The sequence below is a fragment of the Amia ocellicauda genome, chromosome 22 (assembly GCF_036373705.1).
Source record: "Amia ocellicauda isolate fAmiCal2 chromosome 22, fAmiCal2.hap1, whole genome shotgun sequence".
Taxonomy (NCBI): domain Eukaryota; kingdom Metazoa; phylum Chordata; class Actinopteri; order Amiiformes; family Amiidae; genus Amia; species Amia ocellicauda.
This window is the reverse complement of record NC_089871.1, coordinates 9,679,500-9,699,481: the sequence shown is the minus strand read 5'-3', so window position 1 is coordinate 9,699,481 and position 19,982 is coordinate 9,679,500. Positions and strand designations below refer to the sequence as shown.

At 47.7% G+C, this 19,982-nt stretch overlaps 1 protein-coding gene across 1 annotated transcript in view; it reads left to right on the top strand.

The window, feature by feature from the left end:
* Positions 1 to 19,982, top strand: part of dph1 (diphthamide biosynthesis 1) — an 85,278-nt gene that overhangs the window by 34,715 nt on the left and 30,581 nt on the right. Inside the window, exons 4-6 of the mRNA XM_066695309.1 lie at positions 4,020 to 4,141; positions 16,697 to 16,851; positions 19,228 to 19,349. Coding sequence (XP_066551406.1) covers positions 4,020 to 4,141; positions 16,697 to 16,851; positions 19,228 to 19,349 — 399 coding nt within the window. The remainder of the gene's footprint in view (positions 1 to 4,019; positions 4,142 to 16,696; positions 16,852 to 19,227; positions 19,350 to 19,982) is intronic.

Here is a 19,982-nt window from a genome sequence, read left to right as displayed (position 1 = left end):
GAGAGTGTGTGTAGTCACTCTCGTCTGTTCGGGCCGGCACCAGTAGTCACTCCCTCCTTTCTTTTTTTTTTACTATATTTAAATGTTAAACTCTCCCTCACTGGATTACATTCTGAAGGAGGTATCAGCCTTTCTTTTTCACCTTCCTTCCATCTCTGTACTCTCCTTTCCATGTCTCGCTCAGTCTGTCGCCCTCTGTTCTCCCCTCTGCAGTCAGGCACACATTCTGTCTCTCTCTCTCTCTCTCGGTATCTCTGTATCTCAGTATCTTAGTGTTCAGCAGATAGCCCAGCTCCTCAGATAACCGGGCCTGGCCAAATAAGCTATCAGGGCCACTGTGAGAGGAACAGGGGACGCACTATGAAGTGACTTTTAGAGATAAATAAGAGGCTAATTAAGAAATTAAAGTGCTCAGAAGGAAGCTGCAATTAACTGCCTGCGTCCCCGACTCCCCGGAGGCCCGCTGCTCATGTGAAAGTAAATATTTGAGAGGGCAAAGAAGTTCACGGGCTCTTTGGTGGCGGGGTGCTGAGGCAGAGACACTCCTGCGTGTTGTATTGCACACTCAGTCATTGAACACATATGTTTTCTCAACCAGTACCAGTTGTTCAATGACTGAGTACGAACACAAACGCATGGACAGTGGACACAGATGGACAGACAGAGATCAGGACACACAGGCGACATACAAGTAGTCACGCACACAAATGCACGGAAAATCACACACACACAGACACAGGCCCCAAGAGGCACTCCTCTGATAGCTCTCTGGATGAAGGAATCAAATCTGCTAAAGCAAATATTTATTTACCAGCCGAGCGCTTCTATCCCCTTCCTCTCGCTATTACTCTCAGCCCGGCTGTAACGTCCTTCACATGAGCCAGAGCAATTAGAGAGGGAGAGAGAGACCACGGCTCATACAGAACAGCCTGGCTCTGTCGGGGGAGGATGGGGTGGGGGTCTGATCTGAGGGGTCCTGAGGAGACATTGTGGCACAGAGAGTCAGCATTAATGCAAACACACTCTCTCCAGCTCGGGGCGCCTAGGGGCCTCTAAAACCAAGGCTGTATCGGAGTACTGCAATGTTTAATTCCAGTGCTTTGGTCTCCTCTGTTCCGAGTGTCTCTATATCCAGTCTCCAATACAGGGGGAGGTCTACACTCTATATACCTCAGCAGGTGCACGTTAATATTTGTGCAGGAGCGTTTACAGGTCTTAAAGCCATCTCTCTAGTGGGGGATCTGTATGCAATGAGTTCATGAGAAAGTTAATACATCTCTCTCTCTCTCACCTCTGAAGGGCTATAGAACCAAGCCCCGGGCGTCTCTTTTTTCTTAATATCAATCGTTTGGGTGGGATCATCGTCATAATGATTGTAATAATCCTTATTTTATACGGCTCCTTTGATGAACATCTCCTTGATGGATATTGCACTTCAGAAAAAAGTGAACAGGTGAAGCATCTACACATGAAAGTGTGAGGACCAGAGAATGGAAGCTAGCTGCGTCTTCAAAAAACATCTGAATCTCGTCAAGTCTCGCCTCGCCCAGGGGAGCAGGAGTTCTGTACTCTCACTGAACGCACAAGAGTTGGGGACCCTCGATGGCAGCAACACAAGTTTAAAAAAACAGGTAACCAGTGTAAGGGTGCCAGGACAGGAGTTGTATACATTCACAGCACTGTCACACTTAAGATCTTCCCAGCTGAATTTCCTACACACTGTAACTGCTTAAGAAGACACTTGCAAACAAGATATTACAGTCATCAATTCAGGAAGAGACAAAACCATTAGAAGCAGCATCCCCCTGTCCGGGCCTGTTGTGTTCTTCCTGTTCTTGCCGTGACAACACCAGTTCCTCATACCCAATGCCCGGCTCTCTCCGACACCCTGTGTAGTCCTGAAAGCACCTTATAAATCTCTGCCCTAATCCAGTTGTGGCTGTCAGCCTCTTTCTCGTGCTCTGAGGTCTTTTGATTTATAGCATTTTCAGCATCGCATCACTTGAATATTATTATTTATTCATGCAGCTGACACCTTTATCAGGGGCGACTGGAAGTTTATAATGCAGTTGTTGTGTTATATAGCGGTGGAATCGTACATCCCTAGTACAGAGCTCTAACAAAGTGCAGGCCCAGCCTAACGTACGGCTGCACAGAGATGCCAAGGTGCAGTGTAAGGCCAACAGGGTATGTCGCTGTTTATTTAATTTATTTTACACCCTTCAGAAATGAGGACCTGCAGTCGTAACTCGTCTCAGCTCACCAGTACAACTAGCTTACTTGAAACCGGAGAGATAACGACAACTTACACGCACACACACACCCTCGAAACGTTCAGACATCTTCTCAAGTGGGAGGAGGATGAAAAAGGCGAAAGGGATGAAGGCAGAGAGGGAGGAAGAAGAGGTGGAAAGAGAGAGAGAGAGAGAGATGCTTGGGAGAAGACAGGCAAAGGGGAGATGGAGAGAGAGGGAAGGGGGAAGGGGAGACTGAAAGGGCAGGTGTAGGGAAAGACAAGTGGAGGAAAGAGTTTAAAAGAGCTGAGGGAGAGAGACGGACAGCGAGCTCTGAAGAGAAGGAAGAAAGAGGGAGGGAGAGAGAGAAGGCAGACAGCAGTATCTGTGGCTGGGTGCTCGGTGTGGCGGACTGGGCTATTAATAACTGTGCAGAGCCTGCCCTCAATACGTCTCTTCCTCCGGTGGGCTTCTTTTTAAGCAACACTGGCAACACACTCGGGCAGCAGGCTGGCTGGATGATGCAGGGCTTTTGTTTTTAATACATATATATTTATTTTGCTGTTTTAATTTGAAAAGGAGCCGTCTCCATTCTCGGTGCCCTCCAGCTCCGAGATGCCAGAGAATGCTGTGGCATGTTTCTCAGGCCGGCCCCTTCCGTGGCCCCTTCCACACACTGTGCAGCCCCCCACCCGCTTTCCATCTCTCCCCCCAGGGCTGAGGCACCAAGGCCACTCGGGATCGCTTCTGTCTATGTGCTAGAAACACTGGAGCGAGAGAGGGACAGGAAGAGAGAGAGAGGGGGAAGGGTTCGAATGGATTGGGCTGAGCCGGCCTGGGCTGGGTTAGGCTGGACTGGGCTGGATGAGATCCTTATGAATTGGGACCCGATCCAGCTTTTGGTTTCTTCTTCATCGCACCTTCCCCTGACGCTAGACAAAGCCTGACACTAACACAGGATGTGACACTCGGATCCACACCCCTCCCAGAACCGCTGTATTAACATCATCACTCAGCGTGGCGGTGTGAAGTTTTCATCTCCTGTATCTGTTCATGTGTCCTCATCTTCTCTGCACACCATTACGGTACAATCCCTTCTGCTCCAAACCCCCCCCCCCATCCTTACACTTCTGTTATACTGGATGGAAGGGAGGAAATAGTGACTTTTTTTGCACTGTGTTGATGCATCTGTTATTTAGGGTGGATAAGGCAACTGTATCCTCTGTTTTTGTTGGTGGTGGTGTTGTTTGTTTGTTTGTTTTTTCGCTCAGCCAGTCGATCATCTCTTCTGCTTCCCTGATAACACACTCTGTTCTTGTGCTCGTGGGTTCTGTTAAACCACTGCGGCATCTGTTTCCTTAATCCGGATTTGCTCACCTTTGGGATCAGGCGTAATGCTGTGCAATAAACAGAGCGCAAAAACACATCTATATTGCGGTGTTTTTTTTTTTTGTGATCTCCAAACCCCTCTCTTTCTATATGCGTACATAATTCATCCCTGATTAATCTGTTAATCCCAATACAAATACAAAATAAAAATAATACGTTTTTAAAAAGGCTGTAAAACACGTACATGCTTTAGATATCAACTCTGTGGGCAGGGAGGCTCCAGGCAAGGCCGAGCTCCGATGGGTGAACGATGCCGAGCCAAGACTAATACTCGCGTTTAAATGGTAATTGGGTCTAGAGAGCTTAAAAGTTTGGCATCTCATCACATCGGGAGTGGGACGGGCGGTTGGAACAGTGTGTATCAGATCAGGGCAGTGATTGGCTGTGTGTTTGCAGGTTCACAGGCGCCGAGACGCTGGTGATGGGCGATGTGACGTACGGGGCCTGCTGCGTGGACGACTTCACCGCCCGGGCTCTGGGTGCCGACTTCATGGTGCACTACGGCCACAGCTGTCTGAGTGAGTCTCCGCCCCCTTGTGCCGCACTGGCCCCGCCCTGCTGGGGGGTCTCTGAAGCAGGCCCTCTCCTCTGTGTCAGATTTTTTTTTTTTTTTTTCCGTGATTGTGCTTGTTTGTATGTTGCTGCTGTGCTTGTGCCTCCTCCGATTTGTGCTCGGTGTTTTGTCATCACGTTACACACCGTGGCTTCTGATTTGGAAATGGTTGGGCTCTGTGTTAATGAATGACCCCAGTTTGGCACCGAAATCAATGTTGACTTTCCCACGAGCATTGCGGCTATCTGTGTATTCACCAGGCTGGATGATCTCCCTCCAAATGTATCTACCAGCTTGAGAACATTGTAGTAAATTAGACCCAGATTGTGCGTACCTAGTGCCTCCTGCTGCAGCTTTTAACTGGGAGTGCGCAGCCTGATCCTGGCCAGATTAATTGAGGATCAGTTAAAATTACAATTGTCCCAGGGCCCCCCATCTGTCTTCATGTGTATCAGAGCAGTCTGTCAGTATCTCTTCATCTCTCTCTCCCTCTGCCATTAATCTCCATAATCTCTCCATCTCTCCCTGCATCTGTCTGCCCCTCTCGCCGGCCCTGCCCATCGCCGGCCTATTTATAACCTGCCCACATCGGTCACGCGCTCCTCCCCTCCCTTCTCGCCTCTCTGTCTCTCCCCCTCCATCCCTGGATTTTGCCTTTTTGTCATCCGTCCATCCATGTGTCCAGCCCTGACCCCTCACCCCTTCTCGCCAATCTCCCTTTCCCCCTGCGACTCTCGATATCCATCTCTCTCTGCCTCCGTCGATCCCTATCCCTCCCTCCCTCTCGCCTTTCCTCTCTGACCTCCTTCCCGCTCTCTCTGTCTGTCCCTACTCTCCCTCTACCCACACCTCCTCCACCATCCCCTTCCCCACCTCTCTCTCTCTCTCTCTCCCTGCCATCATATCAGTTTTTTTTGTGTGTGTTTGTTTTGTCCTTTGATATTCTTGTTGTTTTTTTCCTTATCCTTGTTTTGTTCCTGGTAGTTTAAAATCATAATTACAGAAAACAGTCTGTTGGAATAAATCAATCCATCTAAAAGCACATTAAACAGGAACACGGGGGAGGGAAAGCTAACAAAAAGGTCACTTAACGCCAGTGGAAGATGATCTATCAGACCAATACATGCTTAGGTCTATAGCTGTTATAGTGTTTGAGTGACTGGCTTATAACACTACTGCCATTCAACACTACAACCACCTGCTGGATCTGATCCTCTCAGTAGCGGCCCCATTACAGACACCTCTTCACATCCAATCCCACACTCCTCAGCATCCCGCCGCGAAGACACCTCAGCGATTTAACCCTGCGCTTCCTCCAAGAGCCAAGCAGTGTGAGGTCTAGTGAGATCAGGTCCCGTTCATAGCCAGCGCCCTCTGCGGTGCCCAACAGCCCTCCCTGTCCCAGCCCCGTTGCACAGCCAGGGCGCCACCCTGTTCAAAGGCCCGAGGTTGCATTAACGGCAGGCTAGATTCCTTCCTGCTTTCAACCGACGGCCTCCCGCGTCTCCCCTTGCCCCGGTTCAGAAACGGGAAGAGCGGTTCCTCACTTCCCAGCTTGGGCCGGGTCGATGCGCTCAGCGTGAGCCGTGCTGTGCAGTGTGAGGCTGTGTGCGTCCGGGGCTGTGCTGTAGGCGCTGTTGGGTTCGGTTCCTGCCTCTCAGCTGCAGGTTGATATCAAGGCAGCATCTACATGAACTATTGCTGTTCCCATTTCATCTGCTTCAGCTGGAGTCCTGTTATGATTTCTTTTTTTAGTTTTTGCCATTCAAAACAATACAATCGCATCTTTTGTGACACAGCGGGGGGTTGATACTGTGTGTCTGTGGGGTCAAGGGTACAGATTCTAGACTGGATCACTAGCATCACTTTTCTTTGGGGGGTAATTTGAGGTCCTAGTCATAAGCTGTGGTTCAGGCAACTTGTCAGTGGAAACAAAGGGTCGAAAAATCCGGTACGTCACAATTTAATTTCTCTCGCTCGCACTCAAACTATTTAACACCCTCCCACACTTCACACACTGGGAAAACCCCAGTCAACTCAACACCACCCAATCCACCCATTGCCCACCAACCCCCTTCAGAGAATCCAGGACCCAGTCCGGATCCTCAATTAATCTGGCCAGGATCAGGCTGCATGGAGGCTTTTCCCAGCTGAGATGAGAAAGTGTGTTACAAATGTGCAATACTAACCAGGCAGAAGGTTACACACAGTGTGCAGCCAGGGAGGTGAATGAACCTGATCCAATACGCTCAGATAGTGAGCTGGTTCTGAAAGGGAGAATTCACACAAAGGGTCAATTGATTCTCAAAGGCAGCTGACATTTATGAAATCTGGGCCGGGGGGGAGTAGTGCACAGTCCATTCTGTATAGCACACCCTGCCCCCAATCCTCTCTCTCCCCCTGTGTGCCGTGTCTGTGGGAGGGGGTGGAGGCAGTTTGCGTTGGTGGGGGGGGGTACTTGGTGTTCCTATTTCAGTGTGTGTGGACAGGAGGCTGTCACTAAGAGGCATGGGCCCCTAGCTCGCCGGTGAGAGATGGCAGTCAGCTAGCCTTGTCCTTGAGCAACATGCTGTAATTTATTGTGACAAACAGCTGGCAAACTTAAAGAAATGAAGAGAGGAGAGCGAAAAAAAAAAAGAAAGTGAAGTGTGAGAGAGAGTGAAGGAAAAGACTGATCTGTACTCTAAGATCCACACTGACAAGTAAGGAGAGGAAGGACAATGGATGAGGCCAAAGAACTGGAAGTACAGGACAAAGTAAGAGTCTCTAAGTAAATAATGCTGTAGTGAGTGAGTGACTCGGGGAGGGGACAGAAATGGGGGGTCCTCTACCCTACTCCCCAGATTGTCTCTATAACTGACTCCGCTGTGGAAATACGTTAGAGACACTGCTGAAGAAGCTGTCAAAGGAGTGGATAGGAAGTCTAGCGTGTCCCTTTTCCACCAGGGAAACGTGTACAGCTGCGGAGGGTGGGCATCTTGCCTGATAAATTAACGTATGAATATGCTCCTTTTTTTCTTTTTCTAAATATCCTGAAAAGTGTTTCAATACAATCCTTCCAAAAGTTGTAGCACTGAGAGTTGTAGGTGTGTGGAACTAATTGCCCCATTCGGGGTGTGGATGTGCAGTCACTGGGCTTGGGGGCGGGGGGTGGGGGTTGGTTAGAGATAATGTTAATGGTGTTCTGATGTTTCATCGCTGATAAAGAAGTGACTGAGATGGGTCAATGGTCATTTTGGACAATGCGGGCAACATCCTGGCATCGAAACGAGGCAGCCAATCATAAACAGGCTTTTCTCCCCGGGTGTGAACGTCTCAGTCACTGCTGCTGTCCTTTGGGAAGCTTTCCTTCCAAACACACTGAGCTGCCCTCTGGCCTGAAATGATTAAAACAGGGACATCTGAAATGTTAAAAGGCTGATTAAAAAGTACATCTGCTCTTTTTTTTATTAGTAGTACAGTAATTAAAGTTCTCCTCTCCCTTCAGATTTATGTAACTCTGGTTCACAGCCCAAGTTTGCAGAAGAATGTATAACTTCCTAGGTTTGGCAGAACATAAATCTTTCTCGGTTAAGAGGCTCGGAAAGGTGGAGTTCGGAGACTTTTCTTGTTCCACCGGGGCCTTTTACGGCAGCAGCGTCACCCAGGGCCCGGTGCTGCCCATCGGCTCTCACCTCTCCGCAAGATGAATGTCTGTGTACGGGATTCTCTCCGCACTTCAGCGCTGGGGAATTCCTATTGTGACCAGTAAAGATCACCCACGTCAAAATCTGTACTCGAGGAGTGCAATAGAGGCCTTCAGGCCTCATCACGCTTTGAAACATTGGGACCAGACTGCGTGAAGAAGGAGAGGACCCGCCACTCAGACCCACATTGTAGGGCCCCTGGCACCAGAGCTGTGCCGTACCGGACTACGCTTGTCACTGTCACCCCCTTGTGGCCGTCAACAGAAGTGGCGCTGGGTTGGTGTTCTCCAGGTTCAGGGGGCTTCCAGTATCCGTTCTGCCTGAGCTTTTATTGGCCAATGGGAACACCTTTCCCATGGCCACTGGAGTTGACAATTCAATGAGACCTCTGAGGCCGCAGGGGCTGCACTGACGAGAGTGCGGGGCCCTTTAACTGATACTGCGGGAGTCCTGGGGTGCAGCTGGCCTCCCAATGTTGGATCCGACTGCCGGGCCCGACAACAAACAATGGGGATTTAGAGAGTCTCCCAGCTAAAAGATTAATACACTAAAACAACTGTTTGTCACCGAGAGCCGCTCTAATGTTGTTGATTTCCCGAGGAGGTAAATTGTCCTCTCTTTGCTTTGTGGTTTTGTTCGCTGAATTTCCTGAAAGTGCGTTTGTCTTGTTACATTACTCAGCTCCCCCCCCGGTCCTCTCCGCTCCCCGCCCTCCCCAGACACTCGCAACGCGCCTGTCTCCTGCCTCTGCGTTGCCACGGTAACTGCGGGGCTGGCCCAGATACGACTGCGAGGAACTTTGAAGCCCAAACTTGTGGTGCGGCTGCTGCTGGAGCCGAGCGGGAGGGAGAACGGGGGGTGGGAGAATAAAAATAGATCGCAGCGTGTGTGGAGTGACAGGACGGCTGTATTAACCTCCTCGGCCTGGTCCCATGCCCTACAGTGGTACATACCACGGCGCCACACTAAAACATCCACTACAGAGCGGAGCCATGCGATTCACACTGCAGCAATATGGGGCAGCGCCGTGTTAACTGCTCCAGTGCAGTGCCTTATATATAATGCAGTGCCACTCGGCAATAGTGCCACGTAACCTGCCCTACAGCACAGCACTGTTACCTTCGCCTGCTCCCGTCTGATGCCTTATTTAGATTAAGTACAATACACCAGTGCTAGGAGCAATACAGCAGCACAATATCAAACTATAGTCCAGGCTGTTGAAACGGTAGAATACTCCACCAGTACAGCATGGCACTGCAAAACAAAATACCAGTACTACAGTGACACAATAGAGTTCATTACAGGGTATAACAATACTGAGCACCACACAGTAATATTACAGCACACTTTACACTGAGAGTTGCAAGGGTCTCGAGCAAGCACTCCGGCCACGTAGTTGAGCTCCCGGGAGTAATGGCCGGGCACCAAACCTGGGAAATCGATTGAGCCACTCGAAACCCACACGAGCGAGATGGGCGGCATGGAGCTCGCCTCGTTTGTAACCTTTTCCCGATGTTCTCGTGTTCTCTCTGGGCAGCCGCTCAGCACGGGAGTGCAAAGTAATAAAAATAAATAAATAAATAAACAAGCCTGCTCCCCTGTGTCATCTGGGCATCAAGACTAATCGATACAGCGCTGTGCTTTTCACTACAGCACCAGACAGCACAATACAGCTGCCGCTATCCCTGGTCCCAGCAGAGTACGCCCCAAAGCCAGAAGATATCAGAACAATAAATCACAGCCCAGTGAAGTTTAATGCAGTTCACTACAATGAAACCACCCCCCCACCTCCAGCCTTGCATTGTCTGAGCCCCAGGTGGATAATAGACACTGCAGGTTCTCCGTGTCGGAAGAGGGGGATTCCTCTGTTGTGTTCCTGACGGGCATGTGTCAGATACAGACACTGGGGTCTCCATGGGAATCTTGCTCTGCTTTGTGCTTTTTTTTTTTTTTTGCTCTTTATTTTTTCATAAACTCATCTTCTCGGCCTCACCGCCACAGTCTGTTCTGCACTTTTTTCGATGTTCCCACTCCCCACCTCGTAAGTCATTTTGATTTAGTTCTGTTCTTTGCAATTTTCAACAAAATTCAGCTTTGTGTTTACCCCCTAACAGAGGTGTTTGTGTGTGTGTGTGTGTGTGTGTGTGTGTGTGTGCGCGCGCCTCTCCCTTCTCAAATCCAGTATGCTTGCAGATGGCAGGTAATCTGGCCTTTCCCTCAATAATTAATGGTCTCATGCGCTTAAAAAAAACAAAAAAACACAACCTGAAAATTGAAAATATTGATTTGGTATTTCTATGCCTGCCGCCCTTAGACTGGGCGTTCTGCCCAGCCATGCCAGGAGACAAGCTTTTATAGCGCCTTTGGTTAGAGCTTTCTCCAATGGAGCTTTTCAGAGTGAGGCTGGAGTACTCAGGCCTGCTTGCACAACTGAAGTGAACCTGCGTGCACAACTGAACACAACATTGGTTTTATAGTGCGGATATCCTGGGCTGAGAATACTAAGACCCCATCCCACATCTCATAATCTCACACACACCAAGACTGGACTGGACTGTGCTGTGCTAAGCTGAGCTGATACCAGTGCTGTAATTCTAGCTGGACTGCGATGGACTAGACTAGTCCCTGTGCCCCGAAACACCCCGGCTCTCAGACAGCAGTTGCCCTGTAGCGTGAGAGAGGAGACAGAGCCGGCGTGTGCCAGAGCACAGCACTGTCACAGCTCCTTCCTGATTCAAGAGACGTACACCATCTATCAAGAGCAGGAGGATTTATTTGTGAGTGAGTGTATGTGTGTGTGTATATATATATATATATATATATATATAGTCTCCTGGGTGACATTTGCACAGGCCTTGTCAAACAACAGAGACAAAATTGGCAGTGCCACACAGCAGAAGGTTAATGGAAGAATCCCCCCCCCCTTGCTCTGCTCCAGCACAGTCCTCCTCTGCAGAACCCCTCTCCCAAGTTTCTATATGCATATCAAACTTATATATGAGCATCTGCCTCACTCAAAACAGCCGAGCAAGCAGATGTCTGCTGTGTTGGGGTGTGCTCTGGTCTGTGCTCTGTGTTGTGCTTTGTCTGTGTCTCTGTTGAGCTGGCTGGCGTTAAAAGGTCAGGCCACAGGGATGGCATTTTACTGCTGTGATGCCGTGAGGGGAGTGGTAGGGTTTCTACACTGCGTAGCATACTCTTCCCCTGGCTTGCGTTAAACACATACTTTACTTTCATGTGTGTTACAGTGGTTTCACATTCCTGGCTCACATGAAGCTTGTACTTTGCTTAACCATGGTTTTGCATTCCTGGTCTCGATGAGGCGTTACTGTGCCTAACTGTGGATTTCTGTTGTCAGTGTGAAGCCCTGGCTATGCTTTTCAAATGCTCTCCCCATTATCCCACGGTGCTTTGCTCTGCACTGCCATGCTGTACTGCGGTACGGTTATATAAAGGCTGTTATTAGGCAGAGCTGGCCTGCGACCCCTGTTCCTGTGCAGTGTGTGGTAAACCCGTACGGGCTCAGCGCTGTGATCAATTCCAGCTTTTATCAACTGCAGCCTCCTGTATTTAAGCCCACATCCACCACTCACCATTTCAGATATATATATTTTCCCTTGTTTTGTTTGGTCTAACCTCATTCAAAGTACATCTGACTAGCCGAACACGCGTTAGAATACGTTTTCAGAGGATGTGTAATATGGCCAGTAGAGATCAGGTATAATCCGCTGCCGTGAAGCAGGAAAGTTGGAGACAGATTTGCTAGTTGAAAGGAGCTTAGGTTTGCGAACACTCGGGAGCAGAGAGAGCACACGGCGCTGTGACAGGGCCCTGACGAGGTTCGTTAATTAGGTCCAGAAGCCGGGAGAAAGTGCTGTTAGCGGGCCTGATCTCAATGAACTGTAGCAGGCAGTGACGCCCAGAGCCAGCGGAGTGGAGATCTGTGTAAGACGCACTCGGGGGACCCTATGAGACCAGCTGCGAGACACTGTGGGCTGGAGGTACTGAGAGAGGCCAGTCGCAGCACGACCATACCATAATCACGGGCTTTGTTGCTCCAAAATAAAAAAATACATATAAAAAGACAAATATGTTAACAAATCCAGCTGCAAAAATATTGAAATCATGTGAGCTGTGCCATAAATAGCAACACCTTAATAGTGTGTAGCCTACCACAATCCTGCTTATTTGTGCCTGTTTATAGCGCCCTGCCGTGTAGGTGTAGTTGGGTTCGGAATCCAAGGATAGCCACTGTCTGCTTACAGCAAGTATTGAAAATGTTTATTACTGTTGTTGTTATTATATCTCATATCACTTTTAATACCGCAGTTACGTGTACGAACGATTGAACCATTTAAAACCAAACCAGTTCAGATGAAAGGCTGAAATGTCAGTGTGACAGCTGTGATTATTAAGTTTGAATCACAAATCACCTGGACTTTCATTGAGTGGGTGTGTTTACTATTGCTATCAATATGCTCAGAATAAAGGGAGACTTTTAATGCACGTGTGTACAGTCTGTCGCTCTCCACATGCCACGGAAACCTGAAACCCGAGGGACATGTCTTGTTACGGCTTGTAGGTCAAGCATGTTTTGAGGGGAAAATAGGAATTTATGCATCTGTCTCAACTGATACTGCGCGGGAGAACGAGGACGGGGAGATGCCATTAACTGCTGCCACTGTCCCCTGAAGACACCCAGGGGCAAGACCAGGCAGGGTGGATAATAGTCTCGCACCGCAGGGATGGCATGGCTTCTCTGGGGGGCATCTCTGAGATCAGAGGGTCTCAGCCAGGGGGCCCATAAGACCTTAAAGGATGGCGTGGTGATATTTCAATAATACTGTAAATAAAGGGGGAAAATAACGTGAATTTTACACATTTTAAATAATGTTTTTTTTTTTTCATGAGCGGCACATTAAGCATTAATTCCAAGTTTACGTTAAAACTTTCTGCTGGTTTGCACCCAGCTTCGCACACGAGGTGGATCTCTAGAAAAGACAGCAATCGTGTGGCGTCACCCTCTTCATTACAGCACTTTTGAGTCATTTTTTAGAATGAGTACATTTCAAGGGTTTCCCCCGTCCTCCTGTATCTTCTGTGGTGATGTACTGGCTACAGACAGCTTGAAGCCTTGCAGAGTAAGGCATACGACTCGCTAAACATTGATCAAATAAAGTACTTAAACTGACAGCTAGCTATCTAATGGAATATTTAGTGCTTTACATCCAGGAGCTCAATAATTGTGTGCCTGGTGACTCTGTCCCCATTCCTAATTTGTTCTTTTGATTTCGGTTAGGTTACAGTGTTGTTCCCATATTGCCTTTTAAAGGATAGCTGATGAGCCGACCAGTTTAAAACCGGCGCTCCACAGTTCTTGACTAACTGACGTGACTGTATGAGGCTGAGGCTGGCAGCTCGAGTGTATCTCGTGTTAATGAAAGGTACACCTCATTTGCATAATCCCCACCCCTCTGTTTACGGCTTTTTACAGAAACCCCCAGAATGAAATTTTAATTGACGGCTTACCAGCAAGGACGAACTGTTTCCGCAAAACGGTTCTTTCAATCACGCAGGAGTCACTGCACTAGTTTAGGACACGTCACACCGACGGCTAACGACCGGCGAAATCTGGTAGGTCTTACAGCAATCCTTTATTGAGATCCTTGTGCGCTTGAGATACAGAGCAGACTATAAGGTTACAAATAAGAGGGCTGTTATAAGCAAGAACCACAACTCTTAGTGTGCCTCCTTATTTCTTCATTTCCCCTCCTGCCCTCTTTGACTTTATCCCTCATTTTCAGGATGGCGAAATAACTAAATCTGATATCCTCTTGATCGTCTCCATTCAGGACTGAAGAGACTCAGTTCCTCCAGACCAGCGTAGGCTCCGAACTCTCCCCAGAGCAACACTGTTATTTTAATAACTCTGTGACCAATTGTAATCACTCCTCTAAATGAGTCTAACTAGTGCACTGGATAATTTAGAAACTACGATTGTAAAATAGAGACAGTGCTAATAAGGGATAATAATAAGGCTCCCTGTCTTATACCTTATTTCTTCGATCAATATCTCCCCATCTCGTTCCGTCTCCTGTGTTTTATAGATATGGTGACGTGCTTGTGAAAGCTATTGTGCAGATAAGCCAAGGGGAGTAAGTTATTATCTATCAGAAATTGGCTTTTTTTTTCCAAATGAGAAATCTTTAATCTTAATGGTGATCATAGTTACGTTGTTGTTCTTTTTTTTTTTTTTTTTTTTTTTTGCTTTCCCAATTCCAACAGTGTTTTTCTTCTCTGGCACAATATTTTCTTCTCTGCAGTTATCGAGCCGCTCTCGCGCCGGCGTCCATTGTGGCGACGTCTTGCGATTGATTTTGTGTCATGCCAGCCTTGTTTTTGGTTTCCCTTTTTGCAGAAAAGTGGAATAGTGTAATGTGACTTTAATAAGAATGACTTTTTTTTTTTTGTTTCCCTCTCTCCCTCCTTTGTTTATTTTCATTTGATTGCAACATCTTCATTGATATTTTGGTGAGTCACAAGTATTCATACAATAGATCTGAAAAGCCGAGAATTCATTAGTATTTGTTCTTGACACTAATACAGAAAGCCGATAAAGGGTGTTGTGATACAGATAAACCTGAGTGGGCTTGAGAGTGCCAGTCGGGCACTGCCACACAGATCGCTGCATGCGTGTGTGTGTTTCTGTGCTTGTATATGTAGGGTGTACTTCTAATATGAATACACACAGCCTTATAAACAATAACGAGAGTGTTAAGTTCAAACCCCAGGTGCAACGCTGCTGTTGTACCCTTGAGCAGCTTATTTTACCCAGAGTGCTCCTGTTTAAACGCAAGTCATTTTGAATGAAAAGCATCGGCGAAATAAATGAAAAATTACAATGATAACACTCATAATCAGAAATGTATGATCCCCAAAGCGATGCTGCCTGCTCTCCATGTCTTGGGGCCTCCTCTCTTTTTGTGCCTCCCCTCCCAGTATGAGTTTTCTCTGCCTGTTGGCTCAGGTTTCTGTTGGGCTTGTGTGCCGGAGAGGAAAGGGTGAATGTTTATCAAATGCACCGGCATTTTTATTTAATTGAGGAGAAAATGAATAATACAAAAATCTCCTACTGTGAATTGCAGCTCCATCCCTCGTCTCGGGCTGATTGATTCTCTGAAGCTCGGCCCGGCTGACGGAGATCCTGAGATGTTCTTTTTGGGTCTGTTGTTGTGAGCTTCTGAGAGGATGCCACCATCAGTCCCATGGTTGAAACTTTGAGAAGAGCAGCAGTGTGCACAAACTGGGATTAATATTCTGCAGGTTATTTATGATATTTGGGAGCGACAGGTTGATATTGATTTAACATTTCCTTTGAGCTTCTGAGCGCCTCCGTCAGATAGGTGGGGAGGTCGGGCTGTTGGCTCAGACTATGGGGCCTGTGCTCACTAGAAACTGGTAAAAGGGATCACTCTGACCACTGCAGCCCAACACTGAGACACTAAACTACTGAACACACTGTGACATCGAGTACCTGAACACTGCAGCCCATTATTCCAGCCCTGCACTACTCAATCACGCCCACTTCCTCGCGCACACTGGCACAGTTCTGTCTTGCCTCGCGCGATGCTGGGTCTTTTGCCCTTTGATGAGAGCTGAAAGTCAGTCTGTTTTGAATGCTTTTGTTGTGTCGTTTTGTTGAAGCATCTTTAACAGCCCACACTCCCGTCTGACACAATCAGTTCAGATGCTGCTGCTTCCCTGTGTGTTTATGTGAGTTTTCAGATTGCTTGCGCGCGTGTGTGTGTGTGTGTGTGTGTGTGTGTGTGTGTTTGTGTGCAAGCGTGTTATCCTATATGAGTGTCTGACACTGTAATGTAGACACACTCGTGCTTGCTTCCATGTATGCATATGCAGCCTTCAGGCCGAGACGTTTACAGTATTGGACACAACACTAACCACAAAACGGAGCTGGCGCTAACACCACATCATTTGCTCAGTTTTTAGTTTTTCAGTTTTTTAATTTGTCCCACCCTTTCCATAATCTACACTCATTACATTACGCACCACACCACAGCTGATCTGTTCTCATTGATGGGATGGGTGCTTACTTTAGAACTCAGAGTACACAGAGCGTAGTGAGGATGCAGTGCCGTGGCCGTAAAAACGGAAGATGGATGTTCGGAGGCTGGAAGTGGACTTCGCGAGGGTTGGTGGACGGACCCATTACACACAATCGTGCAAATCACCCGGCACACACACCGAGCCCTGCGTAGAGACGGCAGATTTAATTAAGCTTGAGTCTCAGCCCGCGGTCAATGCCTCCTCTGCTGTTATTATTCACGTAATTGCAGTGACTAAGTGCTCTCTGCTAGGCCGGCTAATTGGATCGGTGTGCCTATCGATTCCAGTTTAGTTTTCTTTTGCTTTGTTGTCGGAAGCAACTGACAGGTGTGTTTTCTTTCCTGGTGACTTTCTCTTTCTTTTTTTTTTTTCTTCCTTTCAAATTCTGTTCTTTTATTTATATATTTTTTGTCAGTGTCCCCCACCACTTCTCCAGCGCACTCGAGCTCCGCTGCCTATGCAATGGGCTGTGAAATGAGAGATATTAATAATAATTACACATCTCCTTCCCTTTTTCGGAATAGATGGAGGGTTTTTCTTTTTACAGCAAAGACCAAGTCCAAGGCACGATTGGACTGGTGTGATTGGGTCTGATTTCAACCCAGAAAGCACCTGAGAAGCCACGGGGAGGCTCTGGTGTTAGGAGAACTGAGGGTCATCTGGATTAACTAAAAATTATTCTTGACAGTTGTCTTTCTCTCTCTCTGCAGTTCCAATCGACTCCACGGCCGGCATTAAGATGCTTTACGTGTTTGTGGACATCCAGCTGGACACGGCCCACTTCCTGGACACCCTGCGCTTCAATTTCACCGCCGGCTCCAGCCTGGCCCTCGTCAGCACCATTCAGTTTGTGGCAGCCTTGCAGGTAACCTCTGACCTTTCACCCCTCACCTCCCTGCATCTATCTGTCTGAACCTGTCAGGCAGCTGTTTTCATATTGAAGTCCATCTGTTCTCTGTAGCTCCTGAAAGCGGAACAATAATCAGAAAGGTTTATAATAATAATAATAATAATAATAATAATAGGAATGGGCTCCAGTCAGGGCCAGCTTGCTCAATTGCTTTCTACCACGTAAACAATCCCAGAATTCCCTTCGTTTTTTTCTTCAACGAACCCAGAGATTCAGTTTCCACTATCAGGCTACTACTAGTTGTAATAATAGTAGTTCGGTAGATTGGTTCTACACCCCCTCAGACCTTGTACAGACCCCTAACACCATAAAAACAAAACAAAAACACTTCAAAACTCAAATGTGCATACACAGTCAAGTTAACTAGATACTGGTGTTTGTGCACACTAGCTATGGTGCTTGGTGTTGTGTCCCCCACCTTTCTCCAAAAGGCAGCTTCTTTTAATCCAACAGGGCTCCCACAGGCAGCCTCTCTGTGTTGCGCTTCATATTGGCATGTGTATGAGAGTGTGCTCCTCGCTGTGTAGAGGTCTCTGTGCGTGCGTCTTCGGGTGGGCAGAAGGTGGGGTCTATAAAAACAACTGTTATTTTAAACTTACGCTGACAGAAATCAAATAAAGGATGAAGAAAAGACAAAATGATAAAGTTTTCATCTGATTTATTTAGTCTATTGGGTGGTTTTACGTAACTTATTTGTTTTTCTTTTTCTTTTTGTTTCATTTTATTAATGTTATAAACGGCGCTGTGTGCTTTTGTCTTGTGCGCTCCGCTCCGCACTCCGTGCCCTGTTCTATTTTCTGCTCCGTGAGTCATGTGTGTGAGGAGGAAGTGTGTGCGTCTCTTCTCCCCCAGGTAGAGCATGCTGGGAGTCAGTGTTCTAACCGGGAGTGTGGGCGGGGGGCGCTGACCTGGAAGGTGGGGGGGTGGGGGGCTGGGGGGTGAGGGAGACGCGGACTGAGGACAAAAACTCATCCCACCCACCCCCATACACTCCCACCCTCCACATCTCGCTCAGTTTCATTAACAAGCAAAAGCAACGATCGCCCTCCTCCCCTTTGGCAAAATCAGCATCGGAATCATGTTTTAAATAGGCAAGAAAATAAATAAACAAGCAAAGACTTGGGTGCCGGTGAACGAGGGCGTTCTTCGCTCCACAGTGGGGGCTGTTTGCCAATCTGAGAGATGTCTAATTGGAGTTTATTATTTGATGCTCACTGTCTCCGGCTCTCGGTGAAATAGCTCAGCTCTGAGAAAACAGGGAAAACGGACACTCTTTGTTTAGCAGTTGGTCAGCTAGAGAGAGTACCCTGTCCCTGAACATCACCGATGCCACACGAATCCTACTACGAAACCTCCGGCAACAGGACTGACAGGTGCACCAAAAGTCTCACCAAAAGAGTAAGCCCAATATGTACATCACTGTGCGCTTCAGAAATGCAAGCTCTGGTACGTCTATTACTGGCGAAGGGAAGCTGGGTCCATGTTAGTCATCGAGTGTACAGGATCAATGACTGGACCTGCACAGACCAGTCTTGTGCGTCGATTTCACATGCAGTTGCCCACAGTGACAGGACATTGGGTGACAGCTCAGGATTTGGAGACCGTTCGACCTGGTGGGGTGTCTGCAGATCGTTATTTGTCAAAGTGCGGCGATCAGGAATCAATCGGGGAAATAGAGTGAGATTGATAAGCTCTTTATTTTGCCCCCTTCCGCTATCTCCTCCTCCTCCTCCTCTTCCTCCCTGTGCCATAGACACTTTTCAAATATCCAAGGAGAGAAAAAGTCTCATATTTTCAGTGGAACCCTGAGTAAGAAGAGTCATAATAACACAATAATGTAAATGCATATTCAGGTATTGTTTTAGTTTCATACTCCCCGAACATTAACTCAGAGTGTCATATTTATTTATTTATTTTCGTGCTGTGACACATTTTATCTATATTCTCCTCAGAACGAATGAGAGCTGTAATTTTGTGTGCTGCACAGACGTTCCGCAACCTAGTGGAAAATAACAAGCTAACAGGAAGACAGAGAAAGAAACAAACATTTAAGAGTTTTGTGGGATGAATTTTTTTTCCCCACCTCAGGTTTTGTAGTTGATGTAGTTGTGTTCATTTTATCTGGTTCATGAGAAAGGAAATCATATCAGGGTTATTACGGTTATTAACTTGCGGTCTTTCTTGTATGCAGACTTGACGTGAGAGTGAGCCGTTCATTACAAACGGTTGACTGTCCTGTCTAAATCACATCAGGCACTTGGATAAAGACGTCTGCGATGTAGCCTAATCATAATTAGACTTCCTCTCTCTCTTTCTCTCTGCTCCCCCCAGTCTGCGAGTGCGGCGCTACGGCCGGACTATGATGTGCTCGTGCCCCAGTGTCGGCCCCTGTCTCCTGGGGAGATCCTAGGCTGTACGTCCCCCCGTCTGGAGAGGCCCGTCGATGCGATCATGTGAGTGCCTGTCCGGTTGTCTCCGCCTGTCCCTCTGTCAGCCTTCTCTCCGTCTCCCTCTGTCTGCTGCGAGTTCGGCAGTCGCTCCCTCGAATTCAGAAGCAAATTGTAAAGGCCTTGATTGGCAGGACACAATGAGTTGTATCTCTCTTTCTAAATCCGTCTCTTTAGATCTCTACAGAGATGGAGACCGACAGACAACGGTCGAGTTCGGCAGGTCTGGGCTCAGATCTTTCTATCTGGTTGTCTGTCCGTCTCCATCTCTGTAGAAATCTGTTTCTGTCTCCATCTCTGTCTGTCTCTCTCCCCTCCCTCTGTCGTTCTCTGTGTCTGGGTCTCTCTCCACGCCAGGATAACTCCGTCTCTTTCTAGGCGGTTGTCTTTCAGTCTAGATCTCTCTCTTTCTCTGTCTGTCCCACCACCTCGCTCCTTCTTCTCTCTTCACCCTCCCCGTCGCTCCCTTTCTCTCCCCCTCCAATCTGTATCTGTTCTCTCCCTCCATCTCACTCATCTCTGTGTCAAGATGGCTCATCTACACTATATTGTTGGAATCAAACAAAATGTGCATAATTTTCCAACATCTTCCTCGAGGCAAAGTATTTTGCATATCGCAGGCAATTAAATAAGATGCAT